Source organism: Anthonomus grandis, chromosome 3, assembly GCF_022605725.1.
Source record: "Anthonomus grandis grandis chromosome 3, icAntGran1.3, whole genome shotgun sequence".
Taxonomy (NCBI): domain Eukaryota; kingdom Metazoa; phylum Arthropoda; class Insecta; order Coleoptera; family Curculionidae; genus Anthonomus; species Anthonomus grandis.
Window position 1 is genome coordinate 613,946 of NC_065548.1, and position 13,586 is coordinate 627,531.

The 13,586-nt window shown below is 31.4% G+C and overlaps 2 protein-coding genes across 3 annotated transcripts in view; one reads left to right on the forward strand and one right to left on the reverse strand.

Annotated features, from left to right (window-relative positions):
- Positions 1-3,703: 3,703 nt before the first annotated feature.
- Positions 3,704-11,210, reverse strand: LOC126734715 (cytochrome P450 9e2-like). The gene is made up of 7 exons (XM_050438435.1): positions 10,843-11,210; positions 10,618-10,784; positions 5,075-5,240; positions 4,855-5,020; positions 4,603-4,804; positions 4,311-4,553; positions 3,704-4,253 (listed from the first exon to the last, which is right to left on the reverse strand). The coding sequence occupies exons 1-7, from the start codon at positions 11,043-11,045 to the stop codon at positions 3,823-3,825; spliced, it is 1,578 nt and encodes a 525-aa protein (XP_050294392.1). The 5' UTR covers positions 11,046-11,210; the 3' UTR covers positions 3,704-3,822.
- Positions 11,211-12,897: 1,687 nt separating this feature from the next.
- LOC126734713 (guanine nucleotide exchange factor subunit Rich) overlaps positions 12,898-13,586 on the forward strand; it is a 64,875-nt gene continuing 64,186 nt past the window's right edge. The window contains exons 1-3 of one of the 2 annotated variants that reach the window (XM_050438431.1): positions 12,898-13,175; positions 13,242-13,349; positions 13,399-13,551. In XM_050438431.1, coding sequence (XP_050294388.1) covers positions 13,032-13,175; positions 13,242-13,349; positions 13,399-13,551 — 405 coding nt within the window. In that variant the 5' untranslated portion in view covers positions 12,898-13,031. The remainder of the gene's footprint in view (positions 13,176-13,241; positions 13,350-13,398; positions 13,552-13,586) is intronic. The other variant, XM_050438432.1, reaches the window with a different exon arrangement.

A 13,586-nucleotide genomic window follows, 5' to 3' on the forward strand; every position in this document is an offset into this window, starting at 1 on the left:
CCGACCTGAAAATCCAAAGAATTTCCCGCTCAGAAAAACTCAATTTCCCGCTCGAAACTTTATAATATACACGAGAAGAAGAGAGACAAACGACGGACGATGTGTGGCGACCGACGTCGAAACGACAACTGTACAGCGTCGCGACGCTCCTATTTGAGCGTCTTATCCGACCCGTATACGCATGTCTGGTACAGTTAATTTACATTTTTTCGGATCAGCTGTTTGTACAGCCAACAAGGGAACCTAGGACAACGTTCTCACCCTCAAATTCATCCTCAGGAAATGCTCTATTATGGTGTAAAAAACTATCAAAATATTTTGAGTGATTCCTGAGTAATGCCCAAAAATGTCAAAGAATAAATTCTTGATGGGGCACTTTAAGCGTTTTTGGACCTTGGCGAACAAAATTGGCTCTAACTTAAGACAGTTTTTGAAGTACAAAAATCGTTCCTATATGTAATTTATGAATCATATACACTGAGCCAATAAAACGTCATTGAACGTTATATTGGAATTTTTAATGTTTCACGGAATATTAAAAAATGCTTTCTTAAAGTCTAAGTAATAATAATAATAATAATACTTCTTTATTTGCTCAAATACATCCAACAGCTTAGCATCGTCAAAAGGTATAGACTGTCAAACGCCAATAATACAGTGCACAAAGGGAGACATTAATCTATCAGAGTTTTACCTACATAACATAGCAAATAAAAAAAAAAAAATTAAACAAAATACAATTTTGGTTCGCATCAGAAATGCTCACAAGTATGTATGAAACATTTGTTATACAGGTATAAAAGTATAGTATTCGATAAATTTTGATAGACTAGGTTAAAGACTATTGTAGAATTCGTCCAATGAGTATGGACAGATCTCCAAAATCAGGTTTTTCGTTACTTGCTTAAATCTATTTAAATGTAGTTGTTTTGTGGTTTCGGGTATTGCATTAAAAAGTTTTATGGCATTAGTCATATAGCCCTTATGGGTCAGACTAAGCCTGTGTTGTGGAAGTAAAAGATTTCCCCCATGTCTGGTGTCATATAAGTGCCTACTATTTACTGTGCTAAATCTAAAAGAGTATGTTCTGGCAAATATCAGACATTGGTGAATGTATAGGCCAGGCATTGTCTTGATTTTTAAATTTTTGAATAAAGGTCTACAACTATCTGTTGGTTTTTTGTTTTCTAGAATTCTGAGTGCCGATTTTTGCAACTTAAATGCTCTCTGCCAGTCAGCCGAGTTACCCCAAATAACAGTCCATATGACAACTTTGATTGAAGTAGTCACAGGTGTCAAATGCATTAGGTTTCTAATGCAATAAGACAAGAGTACCCTTTTTATGTAAAAATGTCGGTTCTTTTTAATTTTACTATCCAAATAATTAAAAAGTAACCAGAAAAAAAATTATGACATTTTTATTTTTGCCGACCATTAGTTTTAATCGACCCTGTATACATTCTAGCATAAAATGTTATAAAATCAGTTAGTAATAATAACAGTAGTATATGATAAAAATTTCGAAAAACAACGACCAGGCGTTTTGAAAATATTAACAAAAAACGATCTTCAATAAGAATTATAAAACACCCTGTAACATGAAAACGATTCACTTTTCAAGATTCCTTTATATGAAGTTTTTGTCTTATTTTTAGACAAAGATGCGACTGGTAAAATATTGCGATGTAATTTCGGGACACCCTGTATATACGAAAAACAGTGATTTTTTAGAAGAATTTCTTCAAATATTTGAGGTGTAGTAATCGAGTTTAAAAACTGAATATGTTAATTCCCTATCAATTTTTTTAAATGTCGATATTTTCTCCCTTGTGTAAACAGAATCGTAAACGATATACGTATATTCTACAGTGTAATAAATATGCCTTAACCATATACGGTTGAAAAATATACCAAAACCAAAAATCTACTAAAAAAATCATGTAACAATAAATACATATTTAACGATAATAATATATGATGCTTGGGAAAATTTAAATAATTATTCATCTAGGCTATGGATTTTTGTGTAAATGAATTAGGGAGCTAAGGGTAGGATGATGTGTATTCATTTGTATATTTTGTTAGTGTAGTTCATTTTTTGTTATAATACTTAACATATATTTTATTTAACATTTTTTTTAAAGCAATAAGGAGCACATGCAGATATTCGGTAATCTAGGTGCATAATTCGAAAGTTTCGTATGTCTATCTAGAGAACAGGAAGCAGTGTGTCTGCGTTAGAGGCCCTTGCGGAACTGAGGTGTCCTCTCGATTTAAGATCATTAGGAATGGGGTTCCTCAAGGATCTGTATTGGCCCCCTCCTGTTTATACTATATTATATTAATGATCTAGCCGCTCTCAACCTCAAAGGGAAGCTAATTCGTCAGCGCGGGATCCATCTCTTCCGCAGAGCGTTATTAACGAGTACCAGCACAAAATAAAATGCTGTTTCGATGAAAACAGGTTAGCTTTAAATACTTCTAAAACTAAATTTATGGTTTTTTTAATCACACTCTCTCCTAGAATATCCTTACAAATTCACAATAGTTTCGTTCAGAGAGTGGGTGAGTATAAGTTCCTGGGACTAATGATCGACCAAAACTTAAAGTGGGATGTTGACATTAATAAGCTATTAAAAAGTCTATCATCAGCTATTTACGCAATAAGAATAGTAGCTATGGAGATTGATAATCCAGGCATCTCAAAACTACTCAAAAGAAGTATATTATGCCCCTTTTGAATCTCACCTGAGGTATGACATCCTGTTCTTTGGTTACTGTACTGCTACTAACTTACATTCTCTGTTTCTTCTGCAGAAGAGAGCTGTTAGAGTCTTATCATGTGCAGACTATAGGGACCACTGTAAGCCTCTGTTTCAACACTACAAAATACTAACTCTATATGATCTTATTTTGTTTGAAACATTTCGTCACTGTCATTCTAATACCTTTCAACTAATATACATAATTACCAAACACGTTCTAGACAAAACCTTCAGGTACCTCGGTCTCGGAGCACTTTAAGTAGAAATACTATTTTCCACTATGGAAAAAGCATGTATAATTTATTGCCTTAAATTAAAAATTTTCATTAAAAAAGTTTTATTGAGATCTGCTAATTATTCTTTCACAGAATTTCTTGACCTATCTATACCTATGTTGCGGATCCTTAATCACGTGTAATTTGCGTGCATTTATGTTTAGGTTAATTTTATTTTATTTCTACTGTACCTCTAAGTACACTTTGTAATTGTTTGTTATATGTTTATTGTAAATTTAGGAATGCTTTTCAATAAACTTTTGACTTCGACTTTATGCATTATATTTATGAATGTGGATATATGAAATAAATAAACAAATAAATAAAATACTAAGTAATAAAGTTGATTTTCCACAATTGCTTCTATTGGTCCTCAAGCAATACCTATTTTGTTTCAACCCAACGTTCTACTTACTTTAGAAATTAGATATCTTTGCATGAAGTACTATTTAAGAGAAAAAACATTTACGCTTCATGTAACAGACACTTGAAATATTTTTTTTTGGTTTTACAATTAAGAAGCTTTATTATTGATCGCTCTGTAATTGGACGTTAGTCTGTAGATTATTTCTTGTATTCAATAAATAAATAAATTATGGGGCATGAAATGCTCCTTCTTTTAGCCCAAATAACTTTGAAGGATATTGATAAAAACAGCCAAAATTAATGGATCAAATTCAAACATTATTTATTTATTACTATCTACAACTAATTATGATACAACTAATCATATTATTTGACATCTTACTGCACTGAGTTACTGCTCTTTCTCTCTCTCAATGTCAATCACGTTTCAACCCAAGTGGAAATCCACCGTCAGGAATAAAATTAAGCGAAGCATTATCAAACTTCAACGGGACGGCAGTTTCTTCCGTTGTAACCAAAGAAAACTCCTTCAGCAAGTGAAACAGGACCAGTTTCACTTCCAATAGGGCAAATCGGGATCCTATACAGGCCCTCGGTCCGACCCCGAACGGGAAATACGTGTAGGGCGTAAGTTTTCCCTTATTTTCCTCGGAAAAACGTTCGGGAATGAACTTTTCCGGCTCCGGATAGTATTTGGGGTCACGGTGGAGGCCGTAAACCGGGATCCAAAAGCTCATGCCGACCTCAAAGTGGATTTTTCGCTCGTACGGTTCGGTTGGTTCTAAGGTGTAGGGCTTGACGCAGACTCGGTCGGCTGCTGGGGCCACAGGCCACTTCCTTAAAGATTCTAACAAAGAACATAGTTTTGGAGGTGTTCCTTGAACCTATTAGGCGTAAATTTTACCAGAAATAACCATATCCAGATATTTCATCTCAAGAATATCTTCATAGGAAGGCTTGCCATTCGCTCTCTCGTTAGTCTCCTTAATTTCCTTTTTGAGTTTGTCCTGGATTTCTGGATTAATGGCCAATTCATAGCAGGTGTAACACATAGCCATTGATACGGTATCGAATCCAGCCAAGAAAAATATCACGGCCTGAGAGGCGATATCCATATCGGTAATATTCACCTGCTTCTTAGCTTTAACTAAATATCAAATGTAGCTTTTGTCATTTTTAGCCATGTCAAGCCTTACCGTGCTCCTGGACAACTGCAAACCCTGTATCCGGCACCAGATCGTTTTCCTCCTTAGTGGATTGTCCATTTTTCACCTCCAGCAGCAAATTGATCATGTCCGGCCGTACGATTTTTTGCTCCTCGCGTACCTTAATGGTTTCCTTGATGGTTTTGATGAAGAACTCTTCGGCTTTTCCAGGAAGAAACGTTATGCCGAAGATCTAAGAATATTCCAATCAATTTCCGAACTAAAAAATTCATTCATCCTAACCTTAAACAACCAGGGGCACAGTATAATCCCAATAAACCTAAGCAGAAACCAAAAGCCATTAAAATTGGTCATAACTTTGCCCATTTTGTAGAATTCATTGTCAGGATTCTCCAGAGAGTCCACTTTAATGCCAAAAGCGGTGGAGGCAATCACGTCATTAGTAAACCTTCAAAAACCCATTTTAAACACTAAAATTGTAAATGCCGCAATACCTCTTAACCTGGTAAAAGAATCTTTCAGCTCCAACCGGATCAGTTGCTCATTTTTATTCTTAAAATGCTCGGAAAACTTCACGGCCTCTTCGTAGATCAAATGGTACAATGCGCGCATTTTACTGCTGGTAAAGGAACCGGATAAGAGAGCCCTCATATCCCTCCAGGTTTGACCTAAACAATAAAAAAAAATTGAAAAACTTCCGGCCGAGAGTTTTAAACGTAGGTCCGCCGTGTTAATTGGGGAGGCGGGCGGGCCTACAAGCGTATATTTCGGCCGTTGATACCTATTAATTTAGATAAATGCATATAAATGAAGTGTAAAGAAATAACGAGTTTTTTGTCTTTTTTATTGTTATTGGCATAACAGTGTCTTTCTCTAATAAATAATTGATGTAGAATAAAAAAAAAATTTTTTTGAGAACATTTTTAATTTTAATTGGCCTCGTTGCCATGATTTTTTTTCTTCTAGAACTCGACGTTTCGGCTCTGAGTGACCTTTAAATAATAATTTGTTGGCACTTATTGAGTCCCTAAAAACAATAAACTATCACAAGAATCGATAATAAAAAGTTAAAAACAGCTGAAAAAATAAGTTATTGGCATAAGTCTGTTTCTCTCCAACACATTATCTTATGGTTAAAGGGAATTTATTTTAATGTAATTTTAACTCAACTGCCTGGAATTGTAAAATAATTTTAATTTAAAATTCAATTATAAATTATTTCATTAATTATTATTTTAGGGACCTAAGACATAATTTTAATTAAAATGCTTGAAATTTTACAATTTCTACTGCTCAACTTTCTACAATAATTTTAACTTACCCGTCTCAATAATAAATTAATTAATAAATTATTTCAGGCAATTGGGGTATAATTTTAATTAAAAAACTTGTATATAAAATTTCAAACGTATCGGTTGGCTAGTTTTTGATTACGGTTTTTGTTTTGATTTTTGATATCTGTAAAACAAATTTTTTTTTAAAAGTTTTGAAACTTTTTTGGAAAATCCAGAAACAAGTGTCCAATCAGTTTTAATAAAAAACCATTGTACAAATGCTCAAAAAATTAAAAAAAAAAATTCTTTCAAAAAAAAATTTTCCCTTTTTAAAATTATGGAGTTTTTCTGGAAAACCCTGAGACAATGGGTGTCAAATGAATTTTAATAAAGAACCTATGTACAGATTTTCAAATGTTTCTGTTAACTGATTTTTGAGTTATGGGTATTTTGTGAATTTTTGAAATTTTTTTTTTTTTTTTAATTTTCGATTTTTTTTTGGAAACCCTGAAACAGGTGTCCAATCAATTCTATTAGAGAATCCGTGTACAAATTTTGAAACATATCTGTCGGCTGGTTTTTGAGTTATGAGTATTGTGTGAATTTTTGAAAAAAAAAATGATTTTTGAAAATCAAATTTTTTTTTTCAAAATTTTCGAATTTTTTTGGAAAATCCTGAAACAGGTGTCCAATCAATTTTATTAGAGAATCCGTGTACAAATTTTGAAACATATCTGTCGGCTGGTTTTTGAGTTATGAGTATTGTGTGAATTTTTGAAAAAAAAATTATTTTTGAAAAAAAATTTTTTTTTTCAAAATTTTTGAATTTTTTTGAAAAATCCTGAAACAGGTGTCTAATTAATTCTATTAGAGAATCCGTGTACAAATTTTGAAACATATCGGTCGGCTGGTTTTTGAGTTATGAGTATTGTGTGAATTTTTGAAAAAAATTTTTTTTTTTTAAATTTTCGATTTTTTTTGGAAACCCTGAAACAGGTATCCAATCAATTCTATTAGAGAATCCGTGTACAAATTTTCAGACATATCTGTCGGCTGGTTTTTGAGTTATAAGTATTGGGTGAATTTTTGAAAAAAAAATTTTTTCCAAAATTTTCGATTTTTTTGAAAAATCCTGAAACAGGTGTCCAATCAATTCTATTAGAGAATCCGTGTACAAATTTTGAAACATATCTGTCGGCTGGTTTTTGAGTTATGAGTATTGTGTGAATTTTTGAAAAATTTTTTTTTTTTCAAAATTTTTGATTTTTTTTGGAAACCCTGAAACAGGTGTCCAATCAATTTTATTAGAGAATCCGTGTACAAATTTTCAGACATATCTGTCGGCTGGTTTTTGAGTTATGAGTATTGTGTGAATTTTTGAAAAAAAAATTATTTTTGAAAAAAAATTTTTTTTTTCAAAATTTTTGAATTTTTTTGAAAAATCCTGAAACAGGTGTCCAATCAATTTTATTAGAGAATCCGTGTACAAATTTTGAAACATATCTGTCGGCTGGTTTTTGAGTTATAAGTATTGTGTGAATTTTTGAAAAAAATTTTTTTGTTTCAAAATTTTCGATTTTTTTTGGAAACCCTGAAACAGGTGTCCAATCAATTTTATTAGAGAATCCGTGTACAAATTTTGAAACATATCTGTCGGCTGGTTTTTGAGTTATGAGTATTGTGTGAATTTTTGAAAAAAAAAATGATTTTTGAAAAACAAATTTTTTTTTCAAAATTTTCGAATTTTTTTGGAAAATCCTGAAACAGGTGTCCAATCAATTTTAATAGAAAATCCGTGTACAAATTTTGAAACATATCTGTCGGCTGGTTTTTGAGTTATGAGTATTGTGTGAATTTTTGAAAAAAAAAATGATTTTTGAAAAACAAATTTTTTTTTCAAAATTTTCGAATTTTTTTGGAAAATCCTGAAACAGGTGTCCAATCAATTTTAATAGAAAATCCGTGTACAAATTTTGAAACATATCGATCGGCTGGTTTTTGAGTTATGAGTATTGTGTGAATTTTTGAAAAAAATTTTTTTTTTCAAAATTTTCGATTTTTTTTGGAAACCCTGAAACAGGTGTCCAATCAATTTTATTAGAGAATCCGTGTACAAATTTTGAAACATATCTGTCGGCTGGTTTTTGAGTTATGAGTATTGTGTGAATTTTTGAAAAAAAAAATTATTTTTGAAAAACAAATTTTTTTTTTCAAAATTTTCGAATTTTTTTGGAAAATCCTGAAACAGGTGTCCAATCAATTTTAATAGAGAATCCGTGTACAAATTTTGAAACATATCTGTCGGCTGGTTTTTGAGTTATGAGTATTGTGTGAATTTTTGAAAAAAATTTTTTTTTTTTAAATTTTCGATTTTTTTTGGAAACCCTGAAACAGGTGTCCAATCAATTTTATTAGAGAATCTGTGTACAAATTTTGAAACATATCGATCGGCTGGTTTTTGAGTTATGAGTATTGTGTAAATTTTTGAAAAAAATTTTTTTTTTCAAAATTTTCGATTTTTTTTGGAAACCCTGAAACAGGTGTCCAATCAATTTTATTAGAGAATCCGTGTACAAATTTTGAAACATATCTGTCGGCTGGTTTTTGAGTTATGAGTATTGTGTGAATTTTTGAAAAAAAAAATTTTTTGAAAAAAATATTTTTTTCCAAAATTTTTGATTTTTTTGAAAAATCCTGAAACAGGTGTCCAATCAGTTCTATTAGAGAATCCGTGTATAAATTTTGAAACTTATCGGTCGGCTGGTTTTTGAGTTATGAGTATTGTGTGAATTTTTGAAAAAATTTTTTTTTTTCAAAATTTTCGATTTTTTTTGGAAATCCTGAAACAGGTGTCCAATCAATTTTATTAGAGAATCCGTGTACAAATTTTCAGACATATCTGTCGGCTGGTTTTTGAGTTATGAGTTTTGTGTGAATTTTTGAAAAAAAAATTTTTTTCCAAAATTTTTGATTTTTTTAAAAAATCCTGAAACAGGTGTCCAATCAATTCTATTAGAGAATCCGTGTACAAATTTTGAAACATATCGGTCGGCTGGTTTTTGAGTTATGAGTATTGTGTGAATTTTTGAAAAAAAAAAATGATTTTTGAAAAAAAAATTTTTTTTTTCAAAATTTTCGATTTTTTTTTGGAAACCCTGAAACAGGTATCCAATCAATTTTATTAGAGAATCCGTGTACAAATTTTCAGACAAATCTGTGGGCTGGTTTTTGAGTTATGAGTATTGTGTGAATTTTTGAAAAAAAAAGATTTTCGAAAAAAAAATTTTTTTTCAAAATTTTCCAATTTTTTTGGAAAATCCTGAAACAGGTGTCTAATAAATTTTAGTGAAGAATGTATGTACAAATTTTCAAACAAATCTGTCGCTTAGCTTTAAGTTATGTGCATTTTGTGAATTTTTGGAAAAAAAAATGTTCTCCCAAAAAAATGTTTCTTTTTCAAAATTTTGGAATTTTTTTGGAAAATTTTGAAGTAAGAGTCTAATAAATTTTAATAAAGAAACTCTATACAAATTTTCAAACGTATCTGTTAACTGGTTCTTGATTTAGCAGGATTCTATAAATTTTTTGAAAAAAAAATTCTTTCAAAAAAAATTTTTTTTTTCAAAATTTTCGTTTTTTTTTAGAAAACTCTGAAACAGGTGTCCAATAAATTTTATTAAACAACCTGTATATGAATTTTCAAATATTTCCGTTGGCCGGTTCTTGAGTTATGAAGGATTCTGTAAATTTTTTGAAAAAAAAAATATACTCTCAAAAAACATTTTTTTTTTTAAATTTTGGATTTTTTTTAGAAAACCTGTGTTTAATCAATTTTATTAAGGAATATTTCTGAATTGCTCCAATCATAATGTTAATTAAAGTTTCGCAACTTTAAAACTCAAAGGTCAATTACAATTTAATTAATTAATTAATTTATTATTCCAAGCAGTTGGGGCGTAATTTTAATTAAAATGCTCGAAATTTATGATTAATGATTATTTAATGAAACTCAATTGCATGGAACTTTGAAATAATTTTAAGTTAAAAATTAGTTAATTAATTATTTCAGGCAGTTGAGGCATAATTTGACTTAAAGCCCTTCAAATTTTTTAGCTCAACTGCCTGCCATTGTAAAATTATTTTAACTTAAGCCTTAATTATATATTAATTCATTAACCAAGAGCTGAAACATATTTTAAATTAAAACGCCTAAAATTTTAAAATTTCTACTGCTCAACTTTCTAAAACAGAGAAATTATGCTTCGACCTCTTTTTATTTTATTACGGTAAGTGTGAACACTGTCGAAATGTTTCTCCATAAATTTATCTCTGTCTTATTCACTGTGATGCAAGCAAATACAATAAACGAGCGTTTTAATTTAAATTTCATATTAAAATATAATAGGAAAAACCGATATATTGGACAAAGATAGGTGTACTGTTTTTTTAATTTGTCTTTGTGTGGGAAAAAAAAATTCTCTCCATCTCTCTCTTTCACATGCTCTATGTCATATAAGCCTATATCTCAATCACTCTGTGCTATAAAAAAATCAATAAAACGACAATATTGCTATTTAAATTTGATTTATGTTTAAATCGTAATATTGCAAAATGCATTTTTGAAACTGGAACCTCCCTGTACATTTTACAAATCGGGTACAAAATTACTGTCGCAAGCAAAATTCAAATAAGCCGCCATTTTATTTTTGACACTCTAAGTCGGTATTACAGAAACCTATAGCACCGACGCGGGAATTTTAAAAAATATTACCTTTTAAAGAAAAAAGATTGCCGCTCCACAAGGGATCGATATCGTCAGAGATGGTGAAACTATTGTGATCGGTGAAGTAATCGAAATCCTTGACGGCCAATTGCCTTATCATTGCCGGATCACGTACGGCCAATACCGGAATAGTGAATTGATACATGCCGGTATATCTGGAACAATAAAATCGCCATTTTTTCTATAAGTTTTATATGGTGAGATATTACTCACTTGCTCTCTGGATGTTTGTTATAAATCCAAGACATCCATTGCGGCAAACTCATGAATTTAAAAAAGGTGGCCCAGGTGTCCCCGAAAAATATGACGGGGTTGGTCTGCGGCACTCCCATGTTCCTCCATACCCTGTAGGGCTTCAGGTAGAATTTCCATGTGATCAGGCCCAGGAGCACAACGATAACAGCGATCCAAAACATCCTTGAACTAGTAAATTGTGTTTACGATTGACGGTGCATTAATGCAATCGGCAGCGAGAGATAATGAATATGACCTTGAAGTATATTAATACAACTGATGGTTTTATTTTGATGATACCATATAATCCGTAATTTATTGGGGTATTCGGACTGATTTAGGACGCAATAATGGTACCGTGAAAATTACAAAATTCAGTCAGATGACAATTGACGTTGACAGATGACATTTGACAAGCGACATTAATGACAGATGGCGGCTGTTATTTTGATGATTTAACCCAATTTGGAAACCTAATGTTTTTTTTTTCTCTCTCTCTCCTTCAAATTAACCTTTTTTCCGTAGTAAAAATGCGGTTTTAATATTTAGCCGGGCATGTGACGCGCCACGGGAACAGATGTCCTCCCGAATAAGAAAATCTTTTCGGAATAATATCCAAGGCTCTATATTAAGAGGATATATTCCATTAAATTGTTATATATTAAATTTTTTGTTTATTTGAACATAAGTACTTACGAAATTGAAATCTTTACTTGACTTATAAGCACAATCTACCGGATATAATTTTTATATAAGATTGTTAAACGCTCGCTTGGTTTATCCTCTTAAAGGCCATTCAAAATAGACTTTAATATTAATTTCTTAAGGCTAACTCCTAATAAAAAGGTATACATTTGCCAGCTCTATGGGCGTGGTATATATAACCGTAGGTGAATGTTTTTTATGGTTGAAAATGAGAAGAAAAATTGTTAAAGGGATGTCAAGGTCAGAGGGGGTTTGAAAATATTGAATCAACCCCGCCTGTCATCACCGTCGGTCAAGTAGCCTATTATAAGTATGACGTCATATTTCTAGGTTATGTCATGTCAAGTCTAAAAATTGTCTCTGGTACTAAATCCGTGTTTCTTTTAATTCGTAAATTAATGCGTGCCTAATATATATTATTTATATAGTAATTGAATAAAATATTAATATGGCGTGCCATGACTACGTGTTCAAACAAATCCACACCAAAGATTTCGTTTTATTTCAATTTTGACATCTGTCAACGTCAAAGGTCATAATCTGTTTTCAGGTGCGTTACGAGATTAAGCAACTCATTGTAACGTCACTGATGCTTTTAAATATTGAATTACATAACATTAAATTAAGTTAAAATTAATGAAACAAGTATGTAATTATAAAAAATACAATGCATACAATTATATAGGGTACAAAATAAATACAAACAAAAATTGGGATAGAGGATCACTGTCATATGACGCCCTTTTTCTCATATATCCACAAGACATAATATGGTAAACATAACTGATTTACAAGAAGTTTTATATTTTCTATTCTCTATAATATATTACGAAGTTAAGTTTTATTATTATATTTTGAATTAATTAGTACTTATTTTAACTTATAACCTCGTTTTTTAATTTTACAAAAAGAAAGCGCCACTACTTCGGTTATAGTAAAAGCGCACATTTTAATGGCACCCTTGTGTTAATGTTAAATCAGCACCCTCTTTGGTGACTTTCATTGACTGTTTATCAACTTACCCTCACTCTTTTGAGTCACATATAATATTAAAACCCTTTAATACAATATTAAATTTAATTATTCAACTTTTAATAACAAAAATTGGCTTAATAAACCCGCGAAAAATCAAATTAAGCATAGGACGTTCGCGAAACCCATTCAAGGAAGCCGAACTTACGTGCGGCAAACATTAATTATTTGGACATTATTTTATCTTTGGGCTGACGTACAGTAAAATATATTTTAAAAGTGGCCTTAGCAGGAATGTTAAAGCGAACTTCACGTCTGTTTACCTGTCAACGTCACCGGTTGACAGTTCGCCCCACCTCGTGTCATTTGTTGACAACATGACAAAAAAAAACCAAAACATTAATTTTGTGTGTGAAAGTGTGTTTTTAGATTTAATTTAATTAGAGAAATCCACTTAAAGTCCCAGTAATGATCAGCCTTTAGATGCGAAAATGTATTTCCCGATAGGGTGGCCTAAAGTGGTCCAAATCCCCCCGGATTCTAGTAGTTATTCCTTGAAACAGATCAAATGTAACAGGGACAGGATATTGGTGGCTATTTTAACTGATGATTGCTTGGCTATTTGGTTTTGTAAGGTAAAAGTACAATAAATGTATCCTCCGGAGCTGTATACTCATCATGACTCTCTAAAACTACTTTAGCCCTGTGTCCCGATAGTATTCCACCGAAGGGATGCAAAGTCTATTGAAAAGTTTGGTACAAACATCACAGCAGAATGGAAACCTGATTCAAGCAAAATTGTTATAGCTGTAAGTCTGATTAGTAGCTTATAATCTGAATGTACATGACAACTTTCAGACCTCTGAGGGACATCTTATTTTCTATAAACTAAATGTCATATCAAACCAAAAAGGGCTGTACATACAAACAGACTCGCCCCATGCCAACCTTAGAAGGGACAGTGCCGAGTTGTTTATTAAAGAAACTATCCCTCCATTATCTTTAGAAATTGTAAGTCAGAAAATTAATAAGTTTCTTAGTGTAAT